Source organism: Carassius carassius, chromosome 2, assembly GCF_963082965.1.
Source record: "Carassius carassius chromosome 2, fCarCar2.1, whole genome shotgun sequence".
NCBI classification, from domain to species: domain Eukaryota; kingdom Metazoa; phylum Chordata; class Actinopteri; order Cypriniformes; family Cyprinidae; genus Carassius; species Carassius carassius.
Window position 1 is genome coordinate 20319797 of NC_081756.1, and position 16807 is coordinate 20336603.

Sequence of the window (16807 nt, forward strand, 5' to 3'; positions counted from 1 at the left end):
AATTTTTTTTTTTTTAATCAGCCTTTAAGGATTTAATGACATTTCTGAGGCAGCGAGTTGACAAGCGCCAGTTAGTGCACCAGTAACCGCAGGAAATCATTAGCACTAAGAGTTCATTTCAGCTATGCTCCATCTGATTGAGGAGTTAAAGGAGAACTTCATAATCATGTTAAATTAAAGGTCCATTAGATTTAATCTCACCCTTTCCAATCTCTTAATTACTTATTTGTCCCAATTATTTGCTTTACTGAGTCCATTAGCTTCCCTTTTCACCTCAGAATTAACCAGTAGCAGCTGTAATCATGCCAGTGTGAAGCCCTCTTCATTAGAGCACACACACACACTGGGGAACATGTCAGAGGAAGCTCACACTCTTCTGATGAAAACCAGCATTAAAATCAGTTCAGGTGGCGTTTCAGAGGAAGAACCCAACTGTGCTGATCTGCAGCTGACACACTTCCCTACACAACACACACACTCATCACAGAATATGAATCATCATCCAGTACTCATGTCCCACTCTTTGTGTAATGTATCACTGCATATGTAATGTAATTTATGTGCAAATAAAATATTTCCTCAGTCACCTTCTCAGCATGGTGCAAATCTTTCATATCTGTTGTGAATCATCCTGAAGATGCCTGCTCCGCTTGCTCTGCCAAAACTGGATATTAACAATTAAAGCAGCACCGATACATCATAATTTCTCAACAACACCCTAAAATGCTGGCACATGACGGACATTTATCACAATTAGAATGAAGATGAGCGACGAGAGATGTGCGGCGATAGCGCAAGCCTTGCTGTGCTAAAAACCGAAGCAGAGAAGATTAATGTCATAGTGCTGCTCAAAAGAGCTTCAAAAACATTGTCTGGAAAAGGATTAAGGTGAAACCTTCGCAGCTTTATCGGTCCATCTGTGTGGAACAGCATGCACTCAGTACCTGCAGTTATTACATCTTATTTTTTTTTTCAGAGAGATGGGCCACAAAACTGTTCAGGGCAGGCCATTCAAGAAATGGATGGTTTGTTGGCACAGGTGCTAAATGACCTTAGCAGAGAGATTGAGCTATTATACTTTTAATGACCACTACAGGAAACGTTCCCTTAATCCTGTCTGATTGCTGAAGTTATACATTTCCACTTTCAGCAGGTTTAAAGCTAATGACCACTATGGATATACCTGATAATTGACTTCACAATAATCACATCTCGCTGCCATTTCTTCTTCCGTCCTGTCTGTCAGAGCACCATAATGGATGTAACTGTAAGGTACAATAGCATACACATGATGGGCAGAAACAATACATTATACACACATACAGCAATTTTAATAAAGGATAATATTGTGATGTGATAAGCTTTGTCACCTCTTAAAGGTCCCGTTCTTCGTGATCCCATGTTTTAAACTTTAGTTAGCGTGTAATGTTGTTGTTAGAGTATAAATTATATCTGTTAAATTCTAAAGCTCAAAGTTCAATGCCAAGCGAGATATTTTATTTAACAGAATTCGCCTACAAAAAAATGACCCGTTTGGACTACATCCCTCTAGTTCCTGCAGTAATGACGTCACTAAAACAGTTTTTTTGACTAACCTCCGCCCACATGAATACACAAAAAGGGGGGCGTGGTCTTGTTGCACTCCGACAGAGAAGAGGAAGAGCTGCGTTTGTGTTTGTCGCCATGTCGTTGAAACGCTGTTATTTTCATCTCGGAGTCCAGTCATCTTTGTTTGGGCTTCCCAGGGATGCTGTACTTGGAGATTAATGGCAGGAGGGCAGTGTGCACTCAGCTGCTGTCGAATCACAACACAGGAACCGCTGGCCCAATCAGAGCTTGTTACATATTTCTGAAGGAGGGACTTTATAGAACAAGGAACTCATCAGCCCGTTTTTATGACAGTGAAAACAACGGTATACAGATAGGTGAATTGTGTGAAAAATACTGTGTTTTTTTACACGCGAAACATGAACACATGTTATAATAGCACACTGTAAACACAATCAAAGCTTCAAAAAAGCGCGAAAAACGGGACCTTTAACACGGTGTCCATAATGCAACCTATTTTTAGTTTGGGGTCAGTGAGATTTTTTTTTTTTGTTAATGTTAATGTTATTGTCTGCATTCATCTGATAAACACATTTTAAAAAAGCAATGTAAAATATTATTACAATTTAAAATAAAACACCTATTTTAATATACTTTAAAAGTATTCTTGTGATGGCAAAGCTGAATTTTCACTCTAATCTTCAGTGTCACATGGTCCTTCAGAAATCATTGTAATATGCCGAGTTGCTGCTCAGTAAACATTTCTTAAATATTATCAAGATTAAAAACAGTAGGGCCGCTTATTTTTGTGAAAGTTTTTGTTATTTTATTTTTTCAGGATTCATTTTGTAACAACCATTTTTCAGTTCTTGCTAAACAAGTGTTTCAAAAGTAATCTTTAAAACTAAATTTTGAACAGTAGTGTACTTTGGTGACAGCACACCATTTTCAGCATTGATAATAATAATAATGTTTCTTGAGCACTAAATCAGCATTCTGTATAAGAATGATTTGCATGTGATACTGACAACTGGAGTAACGGCTGCTGAAAATTCAACTTTGCCATCACAGAAATAAATTACATTTTAAAATATATTCAAATAGAAAGCAGTTGATTTAAATTATAATATTTCACAATATCACTGCTTTTGGCATATCTTTTTCTGATCAAATAAACACAGTCTTAGTAAGCATTAAAGATTTTTTCAAACAAAACTTTTGCTGGCCCCAAAATTTTACTGCAAGTGGTCTGTTTCTGCTATAAAGTCTCAGACTGAAAAGATATAACACTGAACACAAAAGGTGAGGTGAGACTGTCATGTCTGAGCTTAAATAACAGTAACTTTACCTCAGTCTACAACTGCAAATGCTGCAAGAAACTCATGAACTAAGGATCACATACACACACTAAGCTGCCCTCTGTCTAATCAGACGGATGAAACTAATCTTCTCACACAGACTTCTCCCCCAGGTTCAGTAGGAGTCTCAACAAGAGCCGCTAGAAAGATTCCCGAACACGCTCGTATCGCAGGAAGAGAGAGACAGCAGTGGAGGATGAGTGAGGTTACTGTTTCATCCGGCTCAGTAAGCCCGGTCTAATTTGAGGCCTGAGTGGAGAGGGCACTTGTGTGCAGGCCTGATGAAAGCTCTTCAGAGGAGAGAAAAGAGTGGAGGATTGTATCAAATCACTGGTCACTCTCATAGAGAAGCCCTTCTCCATCTCTCTCTCTCTTCAGCGGTGCCACTCAACAGGATTTTGAGTACATCTCTCCCTCTCCTTCATCCTCTCGGCACTTTTTCTGAGGAGAACATCAAACTCAGGGCTGCCAGTTAAGAAAGGTAAGCTTTAGAAAGACAGAAAGCAGAAAGCAAGCAAAGGAGAGAAACAAGGACAGTCTTCACATATGCTAAAAGGCACTCCGTCAGTCAAGTTTAAACAGCATTCCCGGGAATTGAATTAGCTCTGGGTTTGAGGTTCTGAAAGGGCTACTGGACAGGGAGGATAATGCAGACGCCTGACTCGGCAAGCAGGGAAACGGAGTGGGTCAGTTCGTCATCGTCTGAGGAAGACAATCGAAAACTATCTACTGCCATTTAACAGGCTGGTACACCAGTCCAGAGCTGAATCATGAAAACTGACACTGCTTTGCCAACAGCAAGAACAACTTATTCATCCAGGTGAATTTAGACAGGAGTGCCCACATTAGCAGTAAAGACTGCACTCATGCTAATGTGAAATAGAGTTCAAAATCTGTCTATGGGAGACTGTAAGGTGTAAGAAAGGCATAACAAAGGGTCAGTTTGATTCATTTTACCACATTTAAACCTGTGAAAATTGTGCAGATTTCCCCCTAAACCAGTGAAGACAATGCATTAAAGTCAACAGATTTCATCTGGACTTTTCAGTCTCCAACACCCGTCCTTTTTCTCAAAATCAAAATAAGCATCAAGTTCGACACATTCCCCTTTCCTTCAACAATACAAGGAATGTTCAATGCCAAAAGTAAAGAACTCTGATGGTCACCCTGTAAGGTTCTCACTTTTTTTTTTTATATATATATTCCCATCAGTGCCAATTATAAATGGCTCGTATAGATTCGAGTATACACTTTTAGCCTATGCTGTTGTGGGAAAACATTGATAGCAATATTTATGGGCAGAGGAAGTGTGAAAAAGTTTAATTTCTCTAAGTTAGTCATTATACTTCTAAAGAATACAGGAGGTGAGAGACAGGCATTTACTGCAATCACACTCTTAATGAAACAAGCTCAAACCATCAGAATAAATCAAATGACAATGCACTTTCTGGCCAATAATCCACTTGAGGTCATGAAATCAAAAGATTGTGTTGTGCGTCACCAGCTGTGGCTGGGGGACCACAGGGCATATTTGAGTCAGCTGGTCTGTGGTTGCAACAGATAGCCGAGGCAGCAAAAACTATGTATCTTTTACACACACACACGTCTGAACTCTTCAGTCAGCCTTTCAGCAGCCTGAAACCATGTGGGAACATCTAGATAACACATCCAGTGTTCCTGGCCTTTGTCATTAGTCTACATAAGACATATGAGGTTAATGGGACACACACCCAGCCTGTGATTCAAATACAACAATGGTGCTCTCAATTAAACCAACATTCATGACATGTTTTAAGAGCTTTGTTTTTTTAATTTTAATAAAAAACTATTGAATTATTAACAACTGTACATGATCAGTGCTGACACAGTTTGCTACATACTTTGGTGGGAAGTTGGGAGACTGTGAAAGGCAGGCGGGTCAGATATTGTATTGTACTAAAGATGGAGTTACGGTTACAGTGGCGGTTCTGCTGCAGCCCCATGAAGACGACTCAAGTACCCACAGTTAAAACAGTCCACATTAACACAAAAAGGGCTTGGCCAGGATCAGGTTTAAAAGAGCCGATGTCTTCCGTCTTGGTCTTTGTCTCTCTCTCAGTGCAGGCAAATAAATATATTCATTAGAAAACTGGCTCAACTTGTGCAGAAGCGTATCGCCAATTGACTCCGATCACTCATGTAGAAGAAGGTTTATATCAATCTGTGAGTGAAAACAGGGCTGCAGGCTCATTAGGGTGGGCCTCTACAGCAGAAGTAAGCCGTCAATCACTGGGCTGAATCATATCCCATTTCAACAACAGCAACTACAGTGGAGCCACTTGTGGGATCAGTTGGCAAGTTACTCATCACAATATGCGATCCTCACCAAGTCAGCATGTTACAATCACACATCATTATCCGAATTCCTCTTTCCAACAAGACACCACACAATGCAAAGTGCACAGAAATGCAGCAAATTTAGTCATTCTCCAAGTTTAATAATCGCTGTCAATTTACAAACATCTCCTCACTCTCCTCTGGGCTGTTTCCGTCGTATTCCGACTTCCACAGGATTCCGGTCTGATCCCATTTTCAATGAACAGCACATAGGCTCAACAAGCAAAAAAAAAAAAAAAAAAAACAATTACTAAGATTATTCTGGAACAGGAAGGGTTTTTCCACCTTTTCCAGCCTTTTAGCAAATGGCCAGCCCAGAGAGTGTGCTTACAAAATCGAAATCAAAAAGTGTGTCCTAATCTACATTCATCAAGCATTAAGGACATGAGGACAAAGAAACCCATCACAAGTATATCAGGACATGGAAATATATATAATTTTATATATTTATAAAACGTCTTTATTACTCCATATATACACTTTTAAACAAATTGTCCAGGGAGCAGGAGGCTAAAATTGAAGCACTGCTTCATATTATAATCACAGATTGTTCACTTTTTGTAAAAAGGAAGGAACAAAGATGGGGGGAGGGGATGGCAAGGTAGAGATAGGCACACACAATCCCGTGAGCAGACCTAAAGCAAAGGCAAGACAATATTTACTACATTAGTGCTGTCAGGAAGTCCTTGGGACAGTTTAACATGTTTCCGTTTTGATCAGTAGTGGACTGCTCCACTGCTAGAATCCAGGTGTGCTAAAAATAAAAACATCTGGGAACCGATCCCAACGGATCAACCGGTTCCTAACCTGGGTTTCCTACTATAAAAGGAGGAAAAAGTGGAGGAGTGATCCCTTCAATCCATTAAACATCAGGTCCAAAGAGAAGCTCCATACATAGGTCTTTATATCTGGCGAAGCAGTGAATTCAGTAGATCACTTCATAAACAGTGGCCTTCTTGTCTCCAGATCCTGTCACAATGTACTTATCATCAGCTGAGATGTCACAACTCAGGACAGAGGATGACTCCTTGGACTGTGGAGTGAGGAAAGCAGGAAAACTATTAGCTGACATAAACAGAGACTCTGTGACATCATAAACCACAGAGCAGCATGTCAACATTACTCCCTTCTAAATATTAACTTAAGTGACCTACTTGCCTCTCAGAGTGACTTAAATGCTTCATAGTAAACAGAGATCAAGCAATAAGATATGTAGTGAAATAGCAGTTGATCGAGTACAACCCCCCCCCCCACCCACCCCTCCTCTTTTAGCTTTATTCTTGTTTCAGTTTTAGTCATTTTATTTCAGTCAGTTGCCAAGGCCACAGTTTTTCCCAAGATTTATATTTATTTAAAGCAATAATTAATTTGTATTAACATTTATTTTAAACAAAATGTTAATAGTTTTAAACTTTAGTTTAACAATAACGAACACTGATTAAAGACTGTAGTTGAAACCGTTACTGACAATACTGATTATTTTGACAAGGCCATTCAGAATGGTTGGAAAATGGCAGCCTTGATTTCTCAAACTTGTGCTAAACCAATAAACTTGCAGAATTTTTGTCAAAAAAGCAGACTAATGGCCCTTTTTATGTACAGCTACATCTCCACAGCAAAAATAAAAGCTATCATTCAAAGACCCTATTGCAACAGGGATAGTCCCAAAGAAAACCTGAAGACATAATCTATCAATCTCACACTAGAAATCCCACAAACACACGTTCATTCCCAATGTATTGTGGTCTGTAGCGAAGGGAGGCAATGAGGTATTGACTGACATACCTGGAAAATGCTGGCACCATAGGGAGTCCTCCAAGCATTCAAGAGGTTGTCCTTTCCAGTGCTCACAAACCATTTACCTTTAGGAAATGGAACAAACACACATGCACTAATGGGTACAGAGTCAAGGTTGATATAAATGACTTGATTCACTACAGCTAGACTTATTTGGAAGCAGAGTGGATCCATTAAGAGAAAAAGAGAGGGCATGCCGGGGGTGGTACAAAGTGCAACCTGGCCCGGCTAAAATGGACAAACACCACTGAATACTAAAGTAAGGCTGAAGTACTCTATGCAATGTCATGTCTCAGACATATTTCATAGCAAGTCTACTGTTTTTTTCCCTATGCATTCTCAGGTGCAAGATGCACTACATATAAGGTGAAGTAACAGTACTGTGGTCTCTTACCACAGTAGGCAAATTTGAGGGAGAGGACACAGCTCTCGTGCAGGTGCAGCTGGTACTTGTCAGGCTTGGTGTGATGAAGCACCTCCACATTACTGCTCTCCATTCCCACAGCCAGCCACTCACCCATCGGACAGTAGCCCAGAGAGAAGATCTAGATGAGAGCACAAAGGCAATCACACACTTATCTAAAAGCATACAGACAATGAATGCATAAACACTGATTTGGATTATCAGAAACAGAATAGTAAAGAAGTCATTCAAATAAGTCAAGAAAACATTGTGGTACAATGCAATGTATATAGATAAATACACTAGTGGTCAAAGTTTTTTTTTCTTTTCTAAAATTAATTTTAATTAAATTTACATTTATTCAGCAAGGTTCAGCATAATTGTTTTCTACATTAATTTGTTACGCAAGAACCAAGTCAGCATAACAATCAGTTTTTTTTTAAGGATCATGTGATACTGAGGACTGGAGTAATGGCTGCTGAAAGTCAGCTGTAAATCACAGGAATAAATTACATTTTAAAATAAATTAAATAGAAAATGCTTACTTTAAAGGGGTCATGAATTGAGAAAATCAACTTTTACTTGAGCTTTGATATACAAGAAATCATCGTGCTGAAATAATATCTTGAACAAGAGAATGTCTTCAATGTGGCACACCCATAAACACCGAGCGTTGCTACCAGGGTAGAAAACAGCCTATTACTTATTGATTTTTATGTTTTTGAATGGGGTGCATCGGCAAGAATCTGGTGATACAATACAGGGGTTGCGATACTGTAATCAAGGACATATTTATTTTATATCTCGCTTTAAAGGTTCAGTTTAAGTTTAAAATTGTAATATACAATGTCATAATATTTTGATATGAACAAAATGATTACATCAGCTTAATATTAATGAAAAATAAAGTGCTTGCAGGAAGAACATTAACACACTTGAACACACACACACACACACATACACACACAGTATTACAGTACACAGTATACTTGCTTTATATGAAAATCTAGTTATGAATGTCAAGGATAAAAGATTTATAGCTATTTTTAGTCATTTAAAACACACTTCAGCTTTGAACAATTTTGTCATCCTTCATTACTAGCAGCAAACTATATTAATGCTAAAATTAGTGGCGTGCCCTTATGCTAGCACTTCCTGTCACTGTTTAAGTTCAGACTGGAATCTAGCGGTCGAGATATAAACTCAATATGAAACTGCCATGAATCTTGTAGGATCATTATTTTAATTTTTTTTATAAATATCGATATCGTGTTTTTGAGATTCGATACAGTATTGCCAAACAAAATATCACGATATTCACGGTTATCAATATTTTCTTACATCCCTAGTAAAAACCACGCGAACGTCATAAGTGAACCTCAGACAACAATATAAAATGAACCCTTTAAATCATAATATTTAGCAATATTACCATTTTCACTGTATTTTTGATAAATGCAGTGTTGGTAAGCAAGTTTGGGGTTGGTAAGATTTTATTATTTTTGTGTGTTTAAAGTTTTACCTGTGAAGTAAAGTCATGCTGCTGGAGCTGTCGTCCCTCTCTCAGGTCCCAGGACCGTACTGTATTGTCCAGTCCACCTGTCCACAGTTTGGTGCCATCATGGGAAATGTCTATACAACTTGCACCATCTGTGTGGCCTTGGAACTGCCTACATACATAGATAAGACATATACACATTGGCGTTTAATGCATCAAAACAGTTTTTGCATCTCTATCCACAAAGAGACACTATGTCATGCAACTCCTGGCTTGCTTCCTACCTGACAAGGGTTTGGTTATGAAGGTCCCAGACAGCAATATTTCCATCACTGCAACAAGAGAAGCAGACTTTGGCGTCAGGGCTGATAGCCAGTGCATAGCAGGCCGGGGCAGAAGAGGTGAGCTCGGCTTTGATACGGGGAGTCTGAGAGGCCAAATCCCATATGGTCAGAGTGCTGGCTTCCCCTCCAACGATCAAAGTACGGCCATCAGGAAGCAGCTTACAGGAACGGATATAGTTGTCTCTGTTCTAAAGAGAGAGAGAAGCATGGAACATATGTTTAAAGTCAGACATTTTTGGAATGCTGCATTAAAAGAGGATTTTGGTGGAGAGAAAAAAAAAAAAGAAAATTGTACAATTTTTTTTTTTTTTTGTGTGTATAATAATAATAATAATAATAATAATAATAATAATATGTACCAACATCCCTCTCTAGCCCCTCAATATTCAGGCTGAAGAGTTGAACCAATCAAAATGGCAGGGCTGAAAAGCAGCCGTTCAGCTCCCTATTTTTTGCTCTGGCTCCCTAATTCCTGTCTAACCTGTATTTATGAAGGTTAGTCAAGGAGGAGAGGCGACCGATAAAAGGGCACAGAATGGTAAGTGGGTATTGGAAAGGCTTTTAAGGGTTTTTAGTTGCAGCACCAGGATGAAGCACATTTTCAAATTAGCAGGAGGATTCTAGATGTGTTCCTGAGGGAGATCAATAAGTCCAGGCTTTCAGACAAATTAAATCACTTTATAATGGCCGAACAGCTCATCAGATACACCGCTTTCTGCACTATGGAGCAAGCACAGGGACACAAAGACTGAGGGGGATAATGCAGAGACATCGTGGTATTTTCCCCTAGAATAACTACACATTGCCCCAAAATTGGTTCTTTATTTAGCAAGGGGATTAAAGGGAAAGATTACACAGAAATGTTTAAAAAAAAATTTAAGGAATGTAACTGTACTTCAGAAGAGAATTCTTGTGATTTTGTGTGGACTGATTAGACAACACATTTTTACCAGACAGTCGAGTTGTGAGACGGGGCTCTTGCTGCCAGGCTGACTGATGTCCCAGATCTTCACGCAGCCTTTGCCGCCAGTATAGACGTGCCGTGTGGGGTTGCTGATGGTTACGGCGCACACCACCTCACCGTGGCTTAGTGTGTTGATCTGACGGGCATGACGGGGAATACCTGGTCCAATCAGAGCATCTGGAGGAAAAGGTACTGGCTGCATCTGGCCGTCCGCGCTAACGTGGAAGGAGTAGGCCCTATTTATCAGAGCATAAAAGAATGAGAATGATCAATAATCAGAAATTCTCATCACACATGTCACATGATCCTTAATTAATCATTCTAGTATGTTGATTAGGTGCTCAAATAAAGTTGCTTATTATTATCAGTCAAAAAATCTGTGCTGCTTTATATTTTTATGGCATTGTGATTATTTGATTAATAGAAAGTTCAAAAGAACAACATTTATTTGAAATTGATCAAAAGTGCCATTTATAATGTGAGATAAGATTTAAATTTAATGCATTCTTGCTGAATTAAAGTATTCATTTCTTTCAAAGAAAAAAAAATCTTGTTATACATAGTTTGAGTTCAATAACAGCACTTACGGTTTGCCTCCAGGTATAGAGGTCAGACTTGCTGGCAGACCAGGGGCACGCATGTGGGGATGAGGATCAAAGCCCGCCTGCAACACACAGACATCTTAGTATCTTAGCATTAAAGAGTAAAATGTGAAAAATACATAAGTTGCAAAATAAACCGAAACTAATTTTGTAGTCTAATTTTTCTCTTTATCAGCTCTATTTTCATATTGTAATTTATTGTTAATATTCCAGTTAAGCTATCACCTCAAGCCATTATTAGAGACCCCCCCCCCCCCCAGGACATGTGTTACTTCCCATGGCCTCAGCACAAACATAGAGATCCAGAACAAATGCTGTACAAACGCAAAAGATAATATTAAAACAGAATGCTATTCTAACAGGGTTTGCATGTGAATCTAGACTCTGAGTTGCTAAAGGCCATTCAGCAAGAGAGAGAGAGAGAGAGAACGAGAGAGAGAAAACTGGAACAGGAAAACAAGCTTCTGCAAACCTTTTGGAATGTATATGCAATCAAAGTAAATAAAGACAGGGAGTCTAACCATAGGCGAGCGTCCATAGGCAGCAGCGGCTGCGGCACTCATCTGAGGGGAGATGTGAAGGCCAGGGTAAACACCTGGACTGGTCAATGAGCCGTTCATCTCTGGGTGGTGACCCATCATGGCAAACGGAGCCCCATATGGCGGCGCAATTGACAATGGTGTACGTAGGGCAGGCGCTGCTGGGAATATATAAAGAAGAAAAGCCATAAATGCATACTCACACTCACAGGTTAATTTTTTCTTTGACTCCAGATTAACCACATGACATCACAAGCTCAGGTAACTGGTTTCAAAAAGTTATCCAATGATCAAAAATATGGTCAAAAGTTTAGACAAACGAGTATGCTTGATGAACGGAAAGCTTAAAAAAAGTGCGCATTTACAACTTACTCAGTGCTTCTATGCCAGGTGGTTTTCCAGGGATGGGCCTGAGCCCAGGGGTGTTGCTAGTTCCTGGGGTGGGAGCGTCGTTGCGTGGGGTGGGGGTGTTGGACTTTAAACCTGGGGTGGAGGACTTGTCATTCTGAAAGATGAAGGAACAAAGATGGAATTAAAGCTAGCTAAAGCTACATTCCACAAATGCTCAAATCAAAAGAGCGCACCGACATTAATCCAGTCAAACACTGACAGCTCATTATAGCTGAGGAGGATAAAGCTAAACTTCAGACCAAACCCTTCTCCGAGACCTCATCCTCACTCATCTTTAATCACTCTCTCTTTTCTCTTCTTCCCCTCGGAGGCTAGCTAAGTGTGTTGAGATATTAGCCAAGGCTAGCAGCTAAGCCGCTGTTTGTCTGACAGTAGCTGATGTATTCATGTTACGCTTCAATCTGACATTTTCACTGCTGCTATAAATCTGAGGAGAGGAAGAAGGTTTTGCAAATGTGCAGAGACGCATCACCATCAATGCCCATTCTCTTTTCCCTAACGCTTACATGTGGGTGGTCCTTCACTTTAGAGGAGGGGGTGCTCCCAGAGGAGGCCACAGAAGCCGGGCTGTTGGGGGCATCTTTCTTCAGCGCTCTGGCCTTATCAAGTCCATTCTCAGGAGGAGAATGAGACGGGCTGACCCTTGGAGTGGCAGGATCCTACAGTGGGAAAGAGAAACTTCAGTTACATACGAAAGACTAGTAGCTCTCAAACCAAAAATGGGAAACAGATATACTAGTTTTTACCTCATTGGACACATCCACGACCAGATCATCACTTTTGTCACCATCACTGTCCTGTAGTGTATAAACAACAGTTATAGACTTGAGTGATCCAAGATAGTACTGTATTTCTGGAAGTAACACCGATATGAAAAATAACATTTGGCTAAAACACATTATTTACTGACTTTTGATTAATTTGATACAACCTTGCTGAATAAAACAGCAGTGTACGTTTTTAACAGCAAAATGAAAATGACTTCATTAGGAACGGACAATATATCCGTATCTTATCAGCCATTAGAGATCACTTACTGGTGTCTGTAAATATTAGTTATTTGATCTGAGTGCCATCTCATTTGTAGAAAAATCACCAAATGAATGACCACTGAAAATGATTGATTTCTGTATGTGGGGCTGTATAATACAGAATCTTACATATCGGCTCATATTGTCCTTCTCCTCTACTCTGCGTTTCTTCGGGTCCAGACTATATTCAGAAGAGCCTCTGTGTTTCTCACTGGCCCTCAGGCTGTCTGACGGTGATCCTGAATTATTCTGCTTAAAGAAAAAAAAAAAAAAAAATATATATATATATATATATATATATATATATATATAAACACGAAGTTGATCAGCACAAATCATAAATAAAAGCTCATCACTGTGCACTTGGTGACAATACACTTAATGATTCCCTGAAATAATGCCACATTTATAGAATTTATACACTTTGTACTTGTGTCAAATCAATACCCAAACTAATAGAACCCCCTGAATATCATGTAGCATACATGTATTTATATGTGCAGGTTTATTACATTTTAAAGAAATACTCCATGTAAGAGCTTCTCCCTCAGTATAACATAACAGACAATTTAGGTTCAGCTCATTATCTGCAGACAGTCAGATATGCTCAGGATGGCCCGGGCTTTCAGCAGCACAAATACAAATATGAGAGGTGACATGGGGCCACTGGTGGCTTTGAACGAGCCATGTGTGTAAACTCCTCGCTCGTACAAGGTAAACACAAAGAAGCGAGGGGGTTAAGCCCCAGGCCCTGTTAGATCACCCTGTACTCCCAGGAATGGAGAAAGAGAGAGCGTGGAGCCTGCCAAGCAGGCAAGTCCAGCCCCCATGAAGCAAAGCAGGTGGGACAGCTGAGCAAACTATCCCTGAAGAGTGAGGCTTCTAAACCAGCCTGACCACACCACGCTTCAAACATTCTGGGCTAACCTCACAGCCCTGGGCACCCTGCACCAAGCATTACACAACGCCAACGCGCCAAACTGGACAGCAGGTTCAAGCGAAAACAAATCCCTGTGGCACAGAGGGGGGAGAGAGAGAGAATAACAGTGAAATTCAAAGACCAGACAAGAATAAACTGCCCCTCACCGTGAGAGTTAACCAGTCAGATGACGTCTTGTTTTCCTACCCTCCTGCACATGCCCACCCCTACTAAAACACAGCAAACAGCCACCCTTTCAACACAGCTAATGGGCCTAAAAAGGGAAAATGATTTTAAATACGCCTCTTTCACTCCACAGCCCTCTGCCAAGACTACTTGCTGCCTTAAGCCCAGTTCACACTACATGACTTTAAACATCTGCAGATCGCGGTACTGTTCAGACTACATGACTTGCTGTCTGTCTTCATCTTCATGTTCACACTAGACAACACTACGTACAGGATCCACAACAGGGGCTCACACACTACACAAGCTGAAAACAACTCTGTCACCCAACAACTCTACATGGTCCACAACCAACGTCATGATGAAAACTCACACGAGAATTTGAATGGGAACAACAGGAATTAAGAAGTGAAACAGGAGCGGTTTATTTAAAAATGGACATTAGGAAGAAATCAGTGCTGCAAGTTGTTTGCATGATAATCTGGTCTGGAAAATTTTGCTCCATTTCTAGTCTCCAAAGCTGACCTCAACCCATGCCTTGCTCTCTCATTGGCTGTAGCTTGTCGTGACACCTGACACCACGTGATGTCGAGTCGGCCGACCAGTTCAGATATTTAGCATGCTAGATAGTTGTTTGGTGTCAGCAAGGTGTCGGTGATGCATCAGCGAGCCTCTTTGATGCGTCTTGAGTAGTTTACACAAAGATTGCAGAACGCTGATCACCCGCTGATTTTCCCCTGATCTCAGTCCGACCTGTTGGCGAGCTCGTAACTTGGAAACCGGGCTTAAAATCCTGTAGTGTAAGCTAGGCATTAGAGCTACACAATCAAAATAAAAGTGAAATCTCAATACGGGTTAGTGCAATTATCAAACTGCAAATGCTGTGGATTCAATTAAATCTAAATATATGCGCAGTGAATTACAGAGTGCAGCGTTCTGTGTACAAGCAAGCATCGGTCTCTCAAAGTGGTTTGCTCACAGTAATGAGATGTGAGTTTGGTTCGCTCGTAATGTGTATTTGAAAACACAGCACACACCAATCATTCTCCCCCAAATTATAAAGAAAAGCATTTATGAATCAGCTGTGGTCTTTAAAAAAAAAAAAGATTTAAAGAGGTTCCTGCGGTTTTTGGTCCAAAAAGCTTGATTGTTTATATTTGAAACATATTAAATGAAGGCACCCATAAATATTAGTACTGTAATTTTACAGTTGTACTATAAAATAAAATGATGACTTTCTATTTTACAGTGAATTACAATAGTAATATTTCCTATTTGTTTAATGTTGTAAATTGCAAAAATCTAATTTTGACAAATTGTGAAGCCCTTCAAAAAAAAAAAAAAAAGAATAAGCTCCAGGTTTGCTGTGATTATTCTTTTTAAATAATTCTAATAGTAATAATAATAATAATAATAATAATAAGAAGAAGAAGAAGAAGAACTAATACATTTTTTTTAATCCTTACTTGTATTAGGTGGTTTTAAAAAAGTAAGTATACTTAAACTACTTAAACTGTGTTTAGGTACCGTAGAAGAAAGTCAGGAAAGCGGAAAAGACAGGAAAGGAAGATGGAAGATCACATATCCCAGGATGCACTGAGAGTGGCAGCGGCTGAGTGGCGCTAGCAATTTGAGCAAGGCTGGGCAGGCGGGCACAATCTCTGGCCCAGAGAGTGTGGCACTGCCAGTGCATGATCTCAGTGCCAAGCCCACACTCTCAGTCTGACTGACCAACCTCTATTCATGCAGAGAGAGAAGGGGAGATAGATGAAAAGGAGGATGTGGCTGGGCCAAAAGAAGTGATCTCCAGGCAGAAGGAACTCCATGCTCTCCTGGAGGCAACACAAAGGATTCCCGGCATCTTAAACCCCACTCACAAACACTCTACAACAATCTCAGTGTTGCTTTTGTCAGCACTACGCAGCCCGTTTTCCCCACCCCCCTCTTCTGCTAATCCAAAAGTAATAAACAGACCTAGACTGCTCTCTCAGCCTGACAGGGGAGCATGTATGTGTGCGTCTCAGCTACGGGTTTAATAGGCTGACCTTTTAAGACAGGCTTAACGTGACTCAATAAGCGAAGTCAGAGCAGTGCTATCAGATGACCCGTGACAACAGGAAGTCCCGGCGGGCAGAGAGCAGGATGGACGTTGCTGCACTAAGCGCTAATGAGCAGCAGAGTCTGATTTCTGCAGGCATGACTGCACCCATTCACACTGTTGCCCATTCAACACACACACACACACACACACACACAAAACTCTATTGCCAAGAAAAACCTTTCTGCATATCCAGTTTAAGAGGTGAAATGGGGTAATCCAGCCTTTGGGAGATAGGAAGACTTTAAGTGGTTGTATGAAAACTGCAAATAAACACGACAAGAGATATGCACATAGGGACAGAACAACAGCTGTGGAGACAGAGCCAAACGAACAAGTGAAAGAGCAGTTTACAGAATTGAAGAAAAGAGGCACAAGGAGAAACAAAGGTGGAGGCAATGACACATAGTTTAATGAGTCAGGTTTATCTGAGCCAGGAGCCGCAGACATGAAGAGTAGGTGAGGACAAATCCTCTAAGATAGAGAGTCAAAGTCTTTTTTAATTGTGATGAAATTATAGCGCTGCTAATCCCTGGCCTGTGCTTTTGCGCATTTTTTACCTGGATTAAAAGTAGGATTATACAGCAGGCTCCTTTCTCCTTTTTATTATTTTTTTTATAGGCTTAGTGTGCCCTAATGCTGCCTGCTCTGCTCTCCTCACGCTGTTATTATGCCACTGACTTCTCTCTTCATCAAACATGAAGACTTAAAGGAATATTTCAATAAATTCTGC

At 40.2% G+C, this 16807-nt stretch overlaps 1 protein-coding gene across 13 annotated transcripts in view; it reads right to left on the reverse strand.

Moving 5' to 3' along the window:
* Positions 1-5362: 5362 nt before the first annotated feature.
* Positions 5363-16807, reverse strand: part of LOC132105895 (transducin-like enhancer protein 3-B) — a 28975-nt gene continuing 17530 nt past the window's right edge. For 9 of the 13 annotated variants that reach the window (XM_059511409.1, XM_059511495.1, XM_059511477.1 and 6 more), the window contains 12 exons: positions 13001-13120; positions 12587-12637; positions 12347-12499; positions 11802-11934; positions 11412-11590; positions 10876-10952; positions 10275-10524; positions 9265-9512; positions 9005-9152; positions 7474-7624; positions 7068-7144; positions 5363-6315 (listed from right to left, as the gene is read on the reverse strand). In XM_059511409.1, the coding sequence (XP_059367392.1) occupies positions 6208-6315; positions 7068-7144; positions 7474-7624; positions 9005-9152; positions 9265-9512; positions 10275-10524; positions 10876-10952; positions 11412-11590; positions 11802-11934; positions 12347-12499; positions 12587-12637; positions 13001-13120 (1695 nt within the window). In that variant the 3' untranslated portion in view covers positions 5363-6207. The remainder of the gene's footprint in view (positions 6316-7067; positions 7145-7473; positions 7625-9004; positions 9153-9264; positions 9513-10274; positions 10525-10875; positions 10953-11411; positions 11591-11801; positions 11935-12346; positions 12500-12586; positions 12638-13000; positions 13121-16807) is intronic. The other 4 variants (XM_059511505.1, XM_059511486.1, XM_059511454.1 and 1 more) reach the window with 1 other exon arrangement.